The 19,061-nt window shown below is 44.4% G+C and overlaps 1 protein-coding gene across 3 annotated transcripts in view; it reads right to left on the reverse strand.

Annotated features, from left to right (window-relative positions):
* The window catches only part of LOC116429301 (uncharacterized), a 78,434-nt gene that overhangs the window by 21,749 nt on the left and 37,624 nt on the right, over positions 1-19,061 (reverse strand). For 2 of the 3 annotated variants that reach the window (XM_031982107.2, XM_031982087.2), the window contains exons 3-4: positions 6,276-6,366; positions 5,111-5,240 (exon numbers count right to left, since the gene is read on the reverse strand). In XM_031982107.2, the coding sequence (XP_031837967.1) occupies positions 5,111-5,240; positions 6,276-6,366 (221 nt within the window). The remainder of the gene's footprint in view (positions 1-5,110; positions 5,241-6,275; positions 6,367-19,061) is intronic. The other variant, XM_031982097.2, reaches the window with a different exon arrangement.

Genomic DNA, 19,061 nt, shown 5'->3' on the forward strand with positions numbered 1-19,061 from the left:
GGTCACGGTTTAAAGGTGTCATTTGCCACCTGGAATTTTCTCGGAGCTCTTGTTTAATGCGTTTAGTAACAGGCGATAACGATAATCTCTCGTTTTTTTTTCAAGTAAGGTAGACCGAGGAAGATCAGATCACGCGGCGAGTCGGATAAGAATAAGAATATTGGCCATATTTATTACGTTGTTATAGAAATGAGCATACCGATCGCCCATATAATATGACCCCGGAATTTGGGATGAATCGGATATTTCTCATTTTTCAGTTTATTGCTTATAAAACGAAGATTTTTAAGTTTCAAACAATTTTTTTACTTCTATTGAAGCTGAATGTGTAACAGTAACGTATGTATGAAAAAACAACGTTGAGTCTATGTTTTATCTATGAGTTTTTCGCTACGAAATCTAAACTGGTCCGATTCGCCTGGGCCTACCCTAATTTAGAAGAGAGTGAAAGAGATTCCCAACTGAATATAGAAGTTTAATGTTTGAGTGTTGATAACGGGAGGTACGATATTATTTTCAATTGCAGATCTATTTTCTTAGGGTAATTGCACTTTTACATTTTCCGATGCGAGTGATATTTCCTTGGATTCTTCGAATATAATACAAAATATCTCATTAGAAAACCTACAAGAATATTCTTCCATCGACTGAAAACAACAGGAATCCAATATTGTTAAATCTTCAATCCCGAAATCATGGGCTTATGAATAAATTCTCAATATTAACGAATCCTCTTATCGCTATTTTAGAAAGCTCTTGTAAGGGTAATAAAACAGAATTACCATATCGAAACAAACTCTAAAATTGGACAAAGAAAGAACAAGCAACCGCGCAACCCCGAGATCTCCAAAAGAACATAATCCCGAATCTCCCAAACAACCTTCCGCCGCACTCAGTTCCAAGCGTAACCTCTGATTCCCGAAATCCGCTCAAGGAAACGGGCACCGCGATCGCTTGGAGGCAGGGCTCGCAGCGCATCAACCACCTCAAAATGCCCCTAATCGATATGAAAACTGTCCGGCGCGGCGGGTATCTCGATGGTGTCGTGCGCTTCGCGTGGGCGTGCGCGTGTACACGCCGCGAGGGCGCGCTCGCGAGCGAAAAAACAATGGAGAAAGGAGAGCGCGCGCGGAACAAACGGCGTAGAGGAGCTACAAAGAAATTAGGAAAGAAACAGGGTGGGGAACGTCGGGGTAGCGGGCAGGAACCGAACAAGAAGCGAAGAAACTTCTATGGGGGCTAGATCGAGAAGCGGAAGGAGATCCAACGAATCGGACAGAGACGCTGGAAGAAGGGTGTAGGAGTGGCGGAGACGTACGGGTCGGTGGTGGTAGTAGTAGTAGCTGTAGGAGGTGGAGGAGGATGAAGAGGAGGAGGAAGGCGGAGGGGTTAACGGAGGAGGAAAGAGGAAGGCGTGGGAGTCGATAGAGAGTGGGAGATGAAAGAAGAGGTAGAGAAAAGACGAAGAAAGCCGGCACTCCCACACAAAAATATCACCGTTAACGATTACCAACCCCTCTTTTCGCCCCCGCGCTCGTTATATTGTGTCCCCGCCGCGCGCGCAAATTTAGAAACAAAAGACGGGTGGAAGGCGCGGCCTGATTGGCCGACCGGTCCGCGACTCGTCTCTCTGATTGGCCCGCGGGACCGCACCCATCCTGCAATGGCCGCTTTGTCGTTTCACGCCGCCACTACACTCGCTCGCAATATCTCTCTCTCTCCCTCTCCCTCGTTCTCTCGCTCTGGCTCGATCACGCTCTTTCTCCCTCTCTCTCTGTCGCTCTTCATCTATACCGTGTGTACGCGCCTGTACGCTTCAGCCACGAACCTTCAACAACCCCGTGAAGCGCGACTCAACTGTACCCCTTTACTCCCTTCCAACATACGTCGCTCTTTCGCATGTTCTCGCTCTTTCTCTTGCATTCGCGTATTCCGTCTCTCTCTCTCTCTCTCTCTCTCTGTCTCTCACTCTCTCTCTCTCTCTCTCTCTCTCTCTCTTCGTTGCACTTTATCGTTTTCTCGTTTCCTCCCTTTCTCTGTCTTTCTCTTCGGCTTGCGCTCCGTTCCTCTGCTGAACTGAGCGGTCTTCGTCACTCTCTAGCCCGTCGTTCCTTCGCCACCCCCCGTGTCACCTCTTCTAGTGGTTCCTTTACTACCTTTGCTTCCAGGCCCACTACCACCTTGCCAACCCCTTTCACCACCCTCGAATTATATCAAAATATAATCAACGGCTTGTGTGCTGGCAAGATGGTCATTCATGCACGGACACGCGTAGGTGTTTCAGTGAGCCTGCTGACTACCACGTGTTGGCTTCTTCGCGTTGATTAGGGGTGGGATCGGATCGTGTTTTCACTTTTGCGTCTTCTGCTTTTCTTGGGGTTTGGGGAACTGTTGGAGTTATTTGTGCTATCGATTTGCTTCTACCTACTATGAAATTCTACAACTTACCAATACTTCATATTCTGTGGAAGCTGAAAAAATGTTGTCTCCCATTTCCAGTGTAGGTTATCATATTTTATAAATTTTCTGCCATTCTACTAGCAATCATCACTATCCATGTTCTTAAAAGTCTTTCTATACTATAATTATCCAGTTAATCTATCGTTTTCTCATTGCCCTAGTTCTATTCTAAAAATCCCCTTTCTTTCTATCCCTTGTCAATCTCAAAAATTTCACCATTACCAATACCATTATCCTTCTTACTCACACATTTGCCTTTATCCACCTTCTATTCCCTCTACACAACGAACTTCCCTCCTATCGTCCCTATTTAAGATCTCCGCATTGCATCCCTAATAGACTTCCATCCACCAGCTACAAATTTACCCATCCATCCATCCTGTCTACTACCGATTTTTCTTCGCAGACGATCTCACATGCGTACTCGGACCACACACATGTCGTTCGAGCGATACACACCCGTGAAACCCGGAAGAAGAGAGAAAGGGAGAGAGCGTGGCCTGTGGCCGGGGGGTTGAAGGGTGAATCGCGATGAGAGGAAAAGGGACGCGGAGCGATGGGGGTGGAGGGGGAAGTTTGTCCCGGGTCCGCCATGCGGAAACCTATCTCAGGCTAGTACTCCACCGGTCCGCGGTAACTAACCGTCAGCCGGGAAAATTCTCCCTTTTATGGTCGCGCCTTTTGGTCCTGCCACTCTCCACCCCCAACAACGTGCCACCGTCACCGCCACCCCCTTTCATTTGCGACTGTTCTTTCGTCGCTTTATACAACGATGTCGATAATTCTGCGCGATATCGCCGCGGGACCGAGCGGGTTCCGATTTACCAGGTGAAAATCAATAGCAGTTTTCGAAGTTATATCATGGGTTACGTTATTATCTCCTGAATCTAGGCATATGTAATTGTCTCTCATGTAGTTGTTAGGAGAAAATTAGATTGAGAGTATGTAAAAATTTGACGCCTACAAATAGGTTTTATAATGTTATACTTGGGTATTGTGTAGTCACCTCGCAATCACATTAAACTCGCTAACTACAACTTTTATCGCGGAGCGATTACAAAATTCCTCCATCGCCGAGTCACAATCCGCGCATAAAACAGTCGTCGCCGAAAATAATTCACTGTATTGCCGCATAATTTAAAGGGGCGTAACTAGAACCGGCCGCTCGTTAATTGATAATAATTCCGTTTGACGAACTGGCGCGCGTTAAATCTGTTTGCAAAAAGCATCCTCGTTAATATAATTTTAGAACGGCGCGTTATCGGCGACGAAGCCAACGGCCGCTTTAATTGCGCCGGAATATATCGAAGCTTTATATTTCCGGTGGATTTATGTAGCCAGCGATCGTCGCGAAAAGAGCGTGTAAAGTTGTTAATTCTCGTTAACCGTCGGAATTGCCGGGCAGCGGGAGTGTCGGCGGACCGAGCGGATTGCGGGTTTAATAGCAAATTATGCGTTTCGCGGCGCGGTGCCGTGCGGCACAAAATGTCCGCCGACTATTCGGTCGAACAAAGGCTTCAACGCGGCGAGAAATGAGCCCGGCGGATTTTTCTTTTTTTTTCACCTGGCCGTCGACCGCGTTTATGCATCCTTCTTCGGGAATTTGGCGCGCCGCGACCCGATCCGGAAGAAATCGCATTGTGCAAAGCGCGCGCGCGTTTAACAGGCGCGCCGCTGCGCCGCCATTCGAAACAAGCACTTTCGAAATTTCGCGCAATGCGATTCACCGCGGAAAATGGACCCATTTAATCGCATCTACTTCACGATCCGCCCTTCGCCATTACGATCACCGCGGGAAATGAATTTAACAAACTGCAAGAGCACCGCGGTTTTGCATGCCACTCCACCCTCCATTCTTCAATCTCTATTTTCATTATAAATAGTGGAACGCGGGCCCGGTATAAACCCGGCACGGGAACTTTCAATTGTCCCTGCTAGTGCTATTCGAGCCATTCAATAGGTAAATTGATCGACTCTATTTTTCCCGGGCTCTTCAGTTTTGGTGTTTTTAAATATATTTTCTGCGCGCGTCGCGTTTCGACGATGGGAAATGGTCGTTTTATTGAGTGGACAGAACGACGGTGTTGTTTTCTGTTGACGTGGAAAATTCGGCGCGGCATTATCGTTTCGTTTAACCAATTATGCAGTGTTCCCGATTGTGTTTCATTATCTTGAAAGCTGTTAGCTATGTGCCACAGATCATTCCATTATAACTTGAAATGATACGCAGCTTATAGCCATCTTGGAGAAGAACGACTTAAAAGAGAAAATTCTCAATATAACACAATCTAAATAAAAGTATTCCATAATTCAATTTCAAAAGAATCCTTCCTATTCCGTTGACACTTTTCTCCAGTAGAAGCTTGATCATTTTATAATTTCATTTTAATTATGAACCATTCATCGTTTATCACCTTCCAATAAATATTTCAAAGACTCCCAATTAGAACCGATTAATAATGGCGAGCGAGTGAATGGGGATGAAGGAAGAAAGTATCCTTTGACCGGTTCGATTGGTTCACGGGAGTTCGTGGTTGTCGAAACACGATACCATTGAGTCGCGAATTTCACAAGGTAGCGGCTGGTATCGGGCCCCTCTGATTCGTAGGTCGCGGGATCGGGTTTCATAGGTCTTTTGATTTTCGCTCACCTGTATCCTGTCTTCGGGCAGATCGGTTCGGAGGCTGAGCATCTCGCGAGCATAGACGTCAGGATAATGGGCCTCTTTGAACGCTGCCTCCAGCTCCTCCAGCTGTTGCGACGTGAAGATCGTCCTGGAGCAACAACCGTATGAACCTAGTTATATGCCATTACAGCTTTTCCCTTAAACCTAGCTTACACTCGCAGGGAAACTACCAGAAAGAAGATGTCTACTTCAATCGTACGAAAAATTCTATCCTCTCGTTCGAGTTAAACCATCCGAAAAATAAAGCATTCAGAATGTAAAATTCTGAAAGAATGCAGAGTTCATGTTTTACTCTTCATTACAGATGTTATTCATTTAGTAATACAACAGAATTTAATGCGAACGAAAGGATGACAATATATATTGTCATCTATTAGTAAATTAGTAGATCACAATGATTCAAATAATCCAAATATCAATACACAAACACACTTAATAATTCCTCAACCCTTTGTCTAAAAGCTTGAACCGCAATTCACGCGCCCCGAAAAGGAAAACACGCGACATGTCTTACATTCTATCGGCGCAGAATCGATTTCACGGGATAATTATATTTTTTAACGAGCAATTCCCGGGTCCGTCCGTCCGGCGCGCAATTATTGGCGAACGGTGATTGCATTCGGATTGTCTGTCACTTCAAAATAGCTGAAAACTCGTTACCAGCCGACTCGTCGATTACACGATGAAAAGTCTAAAGTGATATAGATTCGTATGCGACCATGAGGGGAATGGAAAGTTTATCATTATGAGGGCCGGCGCGCAATTGTTTCCCCTCCCTTGTGTTGTTGATAATCAAGCGAAAACGCGGAAGAATGGCGCCGGACCCGTCCCTGTCGATGATTTTACGAAACTGTTATTAATTATTCGCGCGGTTCGTCTGTCGCACTGATTTCGCCACCGAATTTTTGCCGAATGGCGCGGGGGCGGGAATTAATGGCGACGCTCTGTGGCGCTCGCGTGCTTCGTGACAGAGAAGACGTATAATTTTATTTTCTAATTACCCTCTCGTATATTCGATCTGTATTCAAGCGATGTCACACATTAATGCAATAATATGTTCAAATAAATGATAACTTATACATTCTTTGCACGGACAAATTCACGGTTGATGTTCGGGTGAGATACTCACCTATGACGGCGTTTCTTCTTCTTCTTTTTGCTGAAACCGGAGAGACCGTCGACCGTGAAATCCTTTCCTGACTCTATGTTGTGCCCGACTCCTGGAACAGAACGAGCGACGTCAGTGGATTCCCTTGTAACCGTGCACGGGTATTCGTTTTCATGATAAGAATTATAATGTAGGTATATACCCTTATGCGGATTCTTGTGAAGTTTCACTTGAATCACGATGAAGGAGAGTTGGGCACTGGCTTTTTTAATGTCTATTCTTTGGTTGAAGATATTTCGAGAGTTGTATTTCGAGAATTTTTGAAATAGTAGAGACGAAGAATTTATTAAGTATTGTGCAAATGAATGGACTGCTTTTAATTACGTATAATTCCATTCGAAACGGGAGAAAGAAGTGGTTGGTGAACGAAAGAAAGGTTTCCCAAATTTATAGTGTATTCTGTACTATCCCAAAACGTACGAAAAACATCGAAATTGAAATAAAAAATTGAATTATTTGTTACCTGTAAAACACAACGTCAATCTGAATGTCGACCATATTGGACATCAACTATGAAACAATTCCCGAAGCAACACTTCATTCTTCCCAAAAACAGAATTCTACTGTTAATTATATTCACCAGAACTTCAGAAAGTTTCAAAACTCAAATTTGTAATCGATCATAAGGACCACGAAGCCAACCTATTCTTTCCAATAATTAATTATGAAATGTTGCGATAACCGTTGTTCCCTAATTGTCATATCAGTTTTCATTCGCAAATGAGTTTTATCTTTCATTTTCCATCGAGTTTCATTTCCGGTACACTCTGAGGAGAGCAAACATAGTCGAAATAACAGGATATAGGCGCGTGCGGGCGTATCTTCTTTCGCGAAAAATCCGTGGCTAACGGGCGGCAACGTTCCATTGGGCCGGGAGCTCATTATTTCATAGCACTGGCTGTAATTGATAATTACACACGCCGCTTTGTTCGGGCCGCTCAAACACCTCACGGATCAAATTACCCATTATACCTGACTTGCCAATGCATCGGGACCACGCGCGGCGCACATCCAACGCAAATTATGCTGGACGAGACTCGCCTCGCGGATCTCTCTTCCTATTTAAATCCCGTTAAACAGACTTTTCTGCTTGTTACCCTTCGTTCGAATCTATTAGCTTATCTTCCGAATATTTTATGAGCGCGACGCGACATCACAGAATTATATTTTCTTCCAATTTATTTTTCCGCGTTGTTCATTAAATCACTTTTATACATTTAAAAAGGCCGTGCAATCGTAATTAAACCGCGGACTCGCGGTTTCAAAGCATCAAATAAAATAACGACTATAATGAAACTTGATCAAATTTCGTTTTGTTTTCGATCGAACACGACTCTTCGTTACTTTAAATAATATTTCCCGAACTCGCCGGTCAAATCAGTTTGATTAAACATTTTTGGAAATCCATTTTAAAAAATATTTCGTGCGGTATCATTGGTAACGCATGCGTTGATCGAAAAACATGGGTTAGAATTAATATCGCTTCGCCAGGATATCTCAATTTACATCCCTTGACATCGAGCCGAGTCCAATAACCGCGCTCTCGCAGAAAAGGTGGGCGCAATTAACATTAACGTGGAACAATTAGCGAAAGCAGCGCCGATTGGAGCACAATTTCCGCTTCGGGAATCGACTGTCGTTAGATGGACTCGACACTCGATATCTCCCGATAAGACCCGCTTCGATTCGCTTGGAATAATCCGTGCGTAGCTCGCGGCTAAGAACTTTAGATGAATTTCACGAAAATTTCAGCGTTGTTTATTATATATAGAGAAAAAATGAAAAAGTAGATATTTTTTCATCCGCAACTTTCTTACGAAGTAAAGTATTCGCGTTCCCACGAATTATTGATAATATAATAAAATTGACGAGTATAGTTGTAAACTGTACGACAAGAGGTTAAAAGTCAACACACAAGAGCACGACTCGGATTTCCAGTGGTTTGTGAGCGTCAGAATTTCAAATCCTTGCTCGAAAGATCTATTTTTTCCAATTTATAAAAAGCTACAGTAACGCCACACAAAGGAGAACGTGGGCACACGTTACCTGGATTTTATTTCTCTTTCAATTTTCATTTTTTCCTGTTAAATCGAAGTTATTCGCGAACGATGCGCGGGGTAAATGGCAATTTTCCGCGAGCGGTCGCGAAGGCGTTTTAGAAAGGCTTAGCCGGGCGGGCGGACGGTCGGACAGGACCCATGGCCCGAAAATAATCATCAATTATAAATTAATTTCGAATTAACGAGCGACAGAGCCGGGCTCCGTAGCGTGCGCGGCACGCTCCACAATGAAACCCTCTCTCCCCGGGGCTAACTCGTTACTACAGTTGTTGGTGCTGGCGCTGGCAGCCGGCTGGTGCCGCCACTACCGGCGGCTAATTAACTATTAATTAAGAGCTTAATTCCAATTATACGTGTCCTTCGACTAATTGGACGCCCGAAACGCATTGCTGACGTCACACGCGCGACGCGGGAGCGCTTGCAGACACCGCGCTCGTCCTACTTCTTCCACGAGAAAATCATTTCCACGAGCGATACGTCCGCTGATAGACTCGACACACCTGTCGCGGTGCGCGTCGTTTAACGCGTCGATTACCACGGTGGTCACCGATGGCCGGCGCTTCTGTATTGCTGGAAGACGATTGGAATGTGCAAGATGATGGTTGCCGAATAAGAACGTTTCAGGGCGGAATTATTGGAGGATTTATATGACAGTGTAACATAGGAATTAGCACAGTAGATAAATAATACTTATTTGTAGTTATCTTTGCTACGTAAGACTAAGTGATATGTACGATAGTCAAGATTCTCGTGACAGTCAATTTGTAAACACGTTGATCATAATTTTCACAAAGATCGTTTACTCAATCGTCTTGCCTCCTACAAAACTAATAAGATTCGTTTCGTTTGGATCTATCATCAAGGTAATGAATTGTTAGATTTAGATTATAAAATCGCTTGGCATGATTGAATATTAGGGTAATGATAGGCAATCTTAGCAGACATCATTGGTAGTATTCTTTCATTAATTGAAATTCAAGATTTTGAATAACTTCTTACAAGGAATATTTCATTTACATCATTTATAACGTTTACAGAATACAACGGGAGAAAAATTGTATAATAGAAAAGACTTATGAAGTCGTTGCGTTACTTTCAATTCATTCTAATCGGTGTCAAAGAATGTGTTTGTTCTTGATGTCAGTTTTCCGTGCATTTCTTTTTTGTTCTTTTCCACGGATTTAAGGTTTTATTTGATCAGAAAGCATATAGTATAAATTTCAGTAGTCGCCGAAAGAAAAAAATTGTGTGGAGTAAATTACACCGACCTAAAGGGGAAACGGAGCCGTCAGTTCGCGGGGAAATACGGTCGAAGCTAGTTTTCCGAGCGCGTGAACCTCGAAAAAAGGAAAGAAGCCCGAAAAAGAGTGAAAAGAAGGGGAATTCTGACGAATTTCGAGGCGAGCAGTTACGCGGCCACGACAGAGGACGCACTGCTGCTGAGAATGGCGTACACTGCTTCTAAAAACCATTGTTTATTCTTAGTTGTTCGTCACGTGCATGCATTGCAACTCTTTAGCTCTGATTTACATTGTGTTCCGCTGCATTTCAAGAATGGTCCCTCAAAGTCGATGCTGTATAGTCATCAGTAATATTTATTGAACGATATTCAAGAGACAATTATATTATTTAATATTTAAAAAATTCAAAGATATTATATTTGACAGAATTGATGAGCATGTTATTTGAATGATACATGCAGTCACAGTTAGGACTAATAACTAGTAAAAAGCTATGACATTAGAAGTGGATAGAACATCATTAAAATTATTATTACAATATTAAAATTTGTTCATGAATTCTCATCGAACATTGTAGAAGTATTCGATTAACACAATAATCTACTTCTAGTAATTCTCGATATCCGCTCAGAGAGGGTTAAAGACAATATAATCTAAATAAATTCTTTAAAATACAAAGCACTAACATTCTAGTCTTATCTCCTCAACGATTTCAAACTCAATAATATAAAAATAGACTATATTAACACAAGGTAACATCTTAATCACGCTCCACCTTTTAAAACATTAAAAGAGTCACCATGAAAACCACTTAATCAATTTCCAGCAACAAAAATTCCACGGTCAAATCTTTAAAATATCCTCGTCAGGCTGTTTAAAAGAAACTATCATCCACATCACTGATCTGCGCGCGTCTCAAGGGTGGGATTTCCGCGCAGCTCGCCAAGACGAAGAACTTAATGAGGAAGCGTCGGTGGCATTCAGCCGATTCAAGCGAGCCTCTGGCTTAATTTTATCCAACATTTCTTAGACACAGCTCCTTCAGCTCGCCTCCAGCTTTCTCGACCCGCGTATCAAATAAATCTCGCTCTATTTATCAGCTCGACCGTCAAAAGCGAACAGATAATTGGAACAGAATGGAAACATAGAGGGCCAAGGATCGAGCTGCCGTGCAAGAACGTGTTTCTACTTATTTTCCCTAAAGCTGCCAGTTTCGTATTCCAGACTTGTCAAGCTAGAACGACTTCCTCTCGGTTCGCCAGAGCCGGAACATAAATATTTGAGAATCACGGAGCTCGAAGACACACCACGCGCGAAACTCGCGCGATCCATTGTTCCTCGAGATCGTAGAGAGGCCTCTTTACGGCACCCCGGCTCACGCGTTGCCTCCTGCTCCCGGGTTTTTAAGTACGCTTATTTACCGGGTACCGTCGCCGCGATCCCCGAAGAACCCGATCACGAATGCCGGGCGGTAATCAGCCGAGGGAAACGGAGGTACAGGTGTGTTTCTGGTGTCTGGCTCCACAATCTCAACGCTTCGAACTTTCCACCCAATCACGTTGTACTCGGATAGACTGGGAATCGATGTTAGAAATTGAATCTTATATATGGATTTCAGAGTGAGATTTTCAATTCCGAGCGGATGTTTCTATAATTCTTAATCAGAGGATAATTGACACGTTTGCGAAGAGTGTAAATTGTATTGAGATGAATTTTTTGAAGTGTTACTGAGCTGAGAGGTTGCGTCGGTTTTCCTTGCTTTGGCAGTTTCTTAGTTTCATATTGGTGTTGTAATGACTATTATGACATTGTGATAATGCGTTATACTGTTTGACGATACATGCTATTTGGGTGCATTGAAACCATTTATCAGTATCCTACTGTCAACATCATAAATATTACATTCGTAATTCGTGCTGCGGTCAACCGCGATTATTAGAAGGAATTTGAAGAAAATTCTCCGAGAATAAACGCCATACATCCCCAATCGTTTCTCCAGCAATCCTCCATGAAATGAAGAGATCCTCCTGATCCACCAAAGCGTTAAGAAGTAAATATACATCTCAACCGTGCCCTCCCCGGAGAACCACCAAAATTTGAATTCCATCCCCCAGAAGAGAAGCCAAGACCCGGCGAGCAATATTTTCCCCTCGCCCGGAAATGAGATACAGCGTGCCCGACGCGCGGAGACTCGTCTCTGTCGTGTGATCTTAGGGAAAGAATACCTAACAGCGATCGCAAAACACCATAATTCACTGGAGCTTGTTTTCGTCTTTCATCGCGGGCGTGTAACGCGGGAGAACGATCGATATCAAGCTGCGTTTACATTATAGCTTCAAGATTAGCGAAGAGGATGTCGATCGTACTGTTGATAAAATTATAATCTAAGTTGGATTCAGGTTAGATCTTAAGTCAGATAGCTTTTTTTGATCCATTTATAATAAAACTGACAATCGCATGGATTCAGTTGTCCATCACCAAGGCGACCGGATCAAAGAAACAGCAAGTATCGACTCCTGAATCGGTGACCGTTTACTCTTTGCTTCAATATAATCGTTTCCATAATAAAACAACGAAAGATTCCTCACTTCCATGCAATATGAACGCAGCTTTAGATCCAATATACATTGTTGGTCAAGTTTCAATTCAAGTAAGGAATATTTGGTTGTTTACGATGCATATGTCCGCGCTATGAATCATAGCCTGATTTCGGTTCGATTTTGTGTTACCTCTATTAATCGAAAAGGATACATAAGGATAGAATTTAGAGTACACCGAACTTTAGACACGGCAGGAAGTGTCGTGATGGCTAAGTAGAAGACAGTAACCGAATCGATTAATCAAATCCAATTAGCTATTACGGGACCAGCGGGAAACGCGTTTGCCCTCTGGCCCGTTGTATTCGGGGTGCCCGGCAAATCTTTCTCCCTCTTCCTCCACTTTTCTTTCTTTCTTCTCTCTCCTTCTCTTTTCCTCTCATCTCTAATTTGTCCCGGATCTAATCCGTTCGTAGTGCCCTCGAATATCGTGGGACGTCGGAACCTCCCCCGGGGCCTTGGCTAGGGAGACACGACGAATTTGCGCATACAGCCACTTCAGAACCAATTGTTTTTAATCTCCTCGACGTAAGATTATGGCCCGGGTTTGCTGGTGTCACGGCCGGCGTTATAAAATGATTTATTTATTGGATCGAATGCGGGACATCAATCTAAGACGTTGATTGGACGATTTGATAGTGATTTAGGAGGAATATCTTGGGGTTGCGGCCATTGATGTTGTCCTGCGATGTGATGAGAGTAATTTTGTCTTTTGTGGGTGACCTACGAGTCTTCTTCGAGTATTCGATTGCTCAACAAATTGATGATGTTTGCGCTTAAACATAATTGTAAATGACAGAGGGTTCAAGAAATCAAGAATAAGTAACATAAATAATAGAATATTTACTGTAGCATATATTCTGAACAATTTAGGCTCTATAATCAAATTAAGTCGACATTTCATTAACATTATTCGCCGTATTGTTACACATTAAAATCTAATGACATTACAGTAATTTACTTAATGACATAGAACCTCCAGAGTTAATATCTACAACCAGAAGTATTCTATCATGTTTCCCATACCCAAAAATCTTGACTTTCCTCAACTGTCGCAAACATAAGTCCACCACGTTAATCCTTTAACTCAACTCGCACTAAACACATGAAATTTAATAGTCCCCACCTTGCAGTCCCCGAAAACCATCAAAAACTGATCTACCACTTCAATTAATCATCGCCGCTCAATCGACTCGCGGCCACCAACAAGATCAAACACACAGGAAACCCCAGCCGTCCCTGGAAATATTCATCCCGTCGCATCAAGGCGGCGAAAACCATACCCCCGTAACGCGGCAAAGTCAAGCGGCGTCGTTCGCTACGCTCGCCCCAACCAATTTCCACACCCCCGTCCCACCGCGATCATCTTGCGCAGCACCAAGCGTCGTGCCGCGGTACACAATCATCCGGCAAAATATAATCCCCCTCTCTACCTCCCTTGGCCCCAATTGAGCGATTAAAGGAAGAAATCCAGCAGCATCAGAGAAAACTTTGTGGTCTGCTCGGACCAGGAGACTTTGTGCGCGCATACAGAAAGATGGAGGGAGAGAGAGAGAGAGAGAGAGAGAGAGAGAGAGAGAGAGAGAGAGAGAGAGAGAGAGAGAGAGAGAGAGAGAGAGAGGCGAGCTCTCGAAACTCGGAGACATCGGGGCCGGGGTTGTTCCGCGCGCGCATACGGCCGAACACCGTGAAACGCGGCGATTATACGAAGATTCCATCGTCCCGGCGACCGGGTCTACGCGTGCATGTACAACCCTGGAGCTGGTATGTGCGCGCACGGAACGTCGGGATGTCGAGGAAACAGGCGCCCGCTGGCTAGTGTGCGGACGCGAGAACGCTTCCGTGTGCGCATGAGAGAGCCCCGCGGAGCATCGCGGAGAAGCTGGCGAGCGAGAGACCGAGGCGGCGGCGGTGGTGGTGGTTGCGAGTCGCTGTTCCTAAGCGAGGGTGTGCGCGGTGCTGTCGAGTTCCAGGGTGGTTACACAGGGGTGGTTGCCATCGGTGTGTGTTGGTGGCAGGCCGGTTACCAGGCAACCGGCAATAAAGGAGCCTGGATAGCCAATGGCGGCCCTCAATACACCCCTTCGTCTAACACGGCTTGTTTTCCGTGCTTAAGAGTGAGACAGAAAGAGCTTTCGCTTTAGTAGCTGTTAAGACCTTAAACCCGTGGCCTTGCCTCGCCTCGTCTCGCCTTCGCTGGCTAGGCTGCCGCCTGCTCGCGCCTAATAGAATCCTCTTTGGAATACGGCCGTCTGTGTTTCTTCGATAATTGATATTCTAATCCTGCTAGGCGCTACTGGGGATGCTGACGGTGCGGGGAAGGAAGGAGTCTGAGGACGATGGACGATTGTCTTGGTTCGATGCGATCGCGGGGTGCCGGTTGGTTAATGGAATGAAATAGCTGGTACTCGGTGAGAGTTTGAGGATGTGGTTGGGATCAAACAGTTGGGACTGATAATATTTTTAGGAGCTAGGGGAGGTTATCATTTATTTATGAGGAGTATTGCGATTTCGTGGGATGTTTGGATCTTGGAATTGATCTGAAGTTGTCGGTAGGTATTGGGTTTTATTCTCTATTTGGATGATTTAGATTTAGAATTGTAACTAGGAGATTTTGTAATAGTAGATCAATGGTTTCTTAAACTTATTTAATGGATTCCCAAAGTTAACGTTGAACAGGGTATATTTCTTGATAATTGCGATTATTATTTGAAAGAAATTGATCGACCTCCTTTTTGATATAGACCATTAATCGAGAAGCATATTAATAAGCGAAGTCTTCAGGGAGCTGCAGAGTTAAGCCTGACCAAGGCTATATACTAGAGCAGAAGTTCCATTTGTCCGAACTTGTCGAGGGACAGCGCGATTCAGATGACTGGGACGTTCGAATAATAGTTCGCATAGTTCCAGTGATTCTGGTTATTCATAGCCAGACATCTGTGGTTCGAACGTTATAGATCATTGGGATTCTGTTCGATTATTCACCGTTGCATCGGTTACCCGGTTGATCTGTCCATCATAAATATGTATGAATGTATAATTAACTCATCAGTCTACAGTCAATTTCTGATGTCCACATTTATGTATGCAAAATGCTCGTACACAAACGTCGCATGGATTACGAAACATGGAAGCTGAAGGAATGAAATCGAGAAGCTAAGAGTCTTCAAAAAAATCTTCCACGTCTCGACCACTTAAGTAAAGTTTCTTAGAATTCATACATCTCATTAAAATAATGTCAATCGGACACTATTTATCAGCAGCGTTATCTCAATATTCATAACACTTCATCCCCAACGTAACCAACTTCAGTAGTAGAAACCAAAAATAATCGTCCATTTTCTAAAACGCTTCATTTCAAAACCACCAAAATTTCCCGATGCAGATCAAACAAATCTACACCCCTCAATAATAAGTCCAGCAAACGCTCCATTAGAAAACCGTTAACCACGCCGGCTAATATCTAAAAGCAGTCCCACCCGAACTCAACAGTCACAGAATTCCATGTCAACCCATCCGCGCGATCGCAAATTTTCCAGGTCCAGTTTGTTCAGTGTCCTCGACACCCTCCGCATCTGTCCTGAGCGACCCGCCGCAACTCGTCGAAAATTGCGTCCAGCTGGACACCGGACACGGGCTGGAAGACCCGTCCCGCGGTAAGAGAACGAGTGGAACCTGAGGAGAGTGTACTTACACGAGTGCACACACGTATGTATGTACGTCGGGTAAATGGAAAAGCGCGAAGTGTTACGGACCGGGAGTAGAAGCGAAAGAGGGATGGCACGTCGTCACGTTGTTACATAGTGGCCCGTGTGTATGGTGCCCCATGGGGAGGGTGAAGGTAGCACGTAGCACACCCCTGGGACGTCTTCCGCCGTCACTTGTCCGTATTAAACCAGGGTACTAATCTCGAAATTTAATTTGAAAATCTTTTCATGCCGCTCTTCGTCTCTCCTCCTCTCCGTCTGTCTCTTCACCGGCCTTTCCTCGGGCCGCTCCGTCCCCGCCACGGTTCTACGCCGCCTCTATGCACCGCGAAGACGTTTTAAACCCGGCGAATTACCCGGTTCTTTGTGCGCCGTAATTGAAAATTCGTTTCCGCCCCTTTTCGCGGGCCGGAGAACGAACGGATAAATGCCCTTTCGTGGATTCATCGAGAAATTACGACGACGGCAACGGCGTCTTCTTGGGCTCCGCTCGGCGAAACGAGGAAACCGCGTCTCTGCAGGCTACGGCTGCCATTTTATATAAGGAGAACTACGTAAATGCGAGCCAGCCCGTTGAAAGCGGCCGGATGATTAACGAGACAAATGCTAGTTTGCTCGGCGAGTTTGCGTGACGGCACTGGACTGAGATTAGGCTTGCGGGGGTGTAACGCGGTTCAAGTATTGGGGATGATTTCGGGGTGGATGGTTTTCTTTCTGAGGAAATTGATCGACTGCGGTGGATTATTTAGCGAGAGATATTCTGACATATTTTGTATAGTATTGAATAATGTGGAATTATAATCTGTAGATTTCGGTAGTTTAGAGGGTCGAACCGGGGAAATGAAATATAATAGAAAGAGTCGTCACAGTTGAAAATGATTTAAATAAGAAACCTTGAATTAAATTAAACGGTCAATTGAAATATCCTTTTTATTAGGAACTTTGATTTTACACCGTAAATTTAATATCCATTTTATTCTTATGGTACGATTCTGTTACTATTCTTGTCTCTTATAATTTAACTTTAGTGCCATGTTTGTTTGACAACGTCCAATGAAGACAATATTAATATTACTACTGTTATTGTTCTGACCAGAACCTTTCTTGGAAAAGAAATTATTCTTACGTCACGTTAATTCGCTCGAAGATCTTTAGTCAGTTGACTGGACAGTTTTTAGGGTGCCCAGCAGAATGCCCAGCAGAATTATTTATCGAGCGCGTGAAACATGTAACGCGGTCGTTTACATAGCCGAAAGGGCGAATGGAGCGTATCCGAGTGCAGTCGATGCTTGGATACATCCCGAGGGATGTTTCGGTAGATTAGGGACCCTCGGCGCCCGGTAGTTTTGCTGCGCCATGTAACACGCTGTAAAACACTTGTAACAGACCGGCGGCAGCTTAGGGTAAGCTGCTAATGCTTCCACGATGTTTTCGGGGTCGAATTAATTTGGCCGGCTCGATCGTTTACCCTCTGGAGAATCGGCCGATTCGCTTCGTGTGTTTCGCACCGCTCTGCGCTTTTTATCCCGCAGACAGTAGTCTTTTTTCGCCTTCAATTCGACGCCTATTGATCCGAGTTTTCGTGCACTGTGTGTATCGAATGAATTTATTGTGGCGAAAATGAATGCATCGTTATCAAACTGTTTCAACATAGTCGCCATGTTTAGGAATATTCTATTTTATATATTTTATATTTTATATTTTGAATAAAAGTCTTTTCGCTCGATTATCTCATTCCAGTGACTGTTTGCTAGTTCCCTTCAAATAGAAGGCAACCATAATTTCAGAAACAATTATCAAATGAAATTATTTAAATTTATCCCTGTTCTCCGATACGAACACTAAATTTATTTCAACGTAGATATAAATACCAGTATAATCGATAAACAGCAAATTCCATTGACAACATTCCGTGAGCCGAGTTCCGTGAACATCACCCCACCGGCGAAAGAGTTTGAATAGAAGGCGGTAATTATTTTGGATACAATTTTCGAGGCCGTCAATATTAACGAAGACGAATAATTAACGTTCAGCTGCGGCGGGTCTCGGCGATCGGTTTCGGGCGGTGCGGCGGGGGCGCTCAGGGGGCGAATTTTCTTTTAAGCATCAGGAATTACGTTGTTTCTCGAGCCGTCGATTCGCCCGTATAATGCAGCCGGTAATTAAGTTCTGGGATGAAACCAGTTCCCGATGCCGGTTATTTCGCGAAAACCTCCGGCAGCTTAATCACGATTACCGCGAAACGTGTTCCATCGATCCTGGATCTCACAATCGGAGGCTCCTTGGTCCCCTTGAATGGCGATAATTAATGAATAGGACACGGCCGTGGAACGAGGCGAAATAGAGAAACGGAGAGCTAGAAAGCGGGACGGAAAGAAAAACAGGTGAAAGAGTTAGGAAGAGGGACAGAGAAGGAACACGCGAGGGAGCGAGAAAGACGAAGGAATAACGAATTCGTGGGCGTATTTCTCGGAAGCGCTTCCCGACTCTTTTACCCTCGACTACCCCGGTTCTCTCCAAGCGACCTTTTTGCTTTCGCACCTCCTCGCGTGGTCAGGAACATGTTTTCACGCGCTCGTCTCGGACCATTCTCCGTTGCCCCGCGCGGTGGCCATGCTCGTAATTCGAGCCCCTCTACGAATGGTGTGAATATTATGATGTCCGCGGTATTCAGGTGCCAGCCGCGCACAATGGGCGAAGTGTTGATTGCCCGAAAACAACGCGTTTTTTTCCCTTCTTCGACCATCGAGTCTCCGCACTTTGTTCCACACGCTCTGCGGAGGCTCGTTGCTCCTCTCGTGGGATGCTCAAGGACTCCGTTGCTCGTCCACCGTGTCAGAGGACGCTTTTATCGATTCCACTGGCCGTTCCGTTGGGTTTCGCGCTTTGCTGTGATATGAACAGACGAGGAACTAGATTTTCGTGGACTTACGTGAATGGAATAGCGTTTGGGATTTAAGAGTGTAGTATGGAGCGATTTAGAAGCGAAGATTCCTGTTGCGAATTTCCAAGGATTTGGGATCTGGGTATTATACTTCATTCGTAAAGTAGATAAATTTGTAATTTCGTACATATGCTTGCTTTCTTATCGAATTGTTACATAGTTCTATGGAGAAGGGGGTACTTATACGAACCCCTATTC

This window comes from Nomia melanderi, chromosome 3 (genome assembly GCF_051020985.1).
Source record: "Nomia melanderi isolate GNS246 chromosome 3, iyNomMela1, whole genome shotgun sequence".
NCBI classification, from domain to species: Eukaryota; Metazoa; Arthropoda; class Insecta; order Hymenoptera; family Halictidae; genus Nomia; species Nomia melanderi.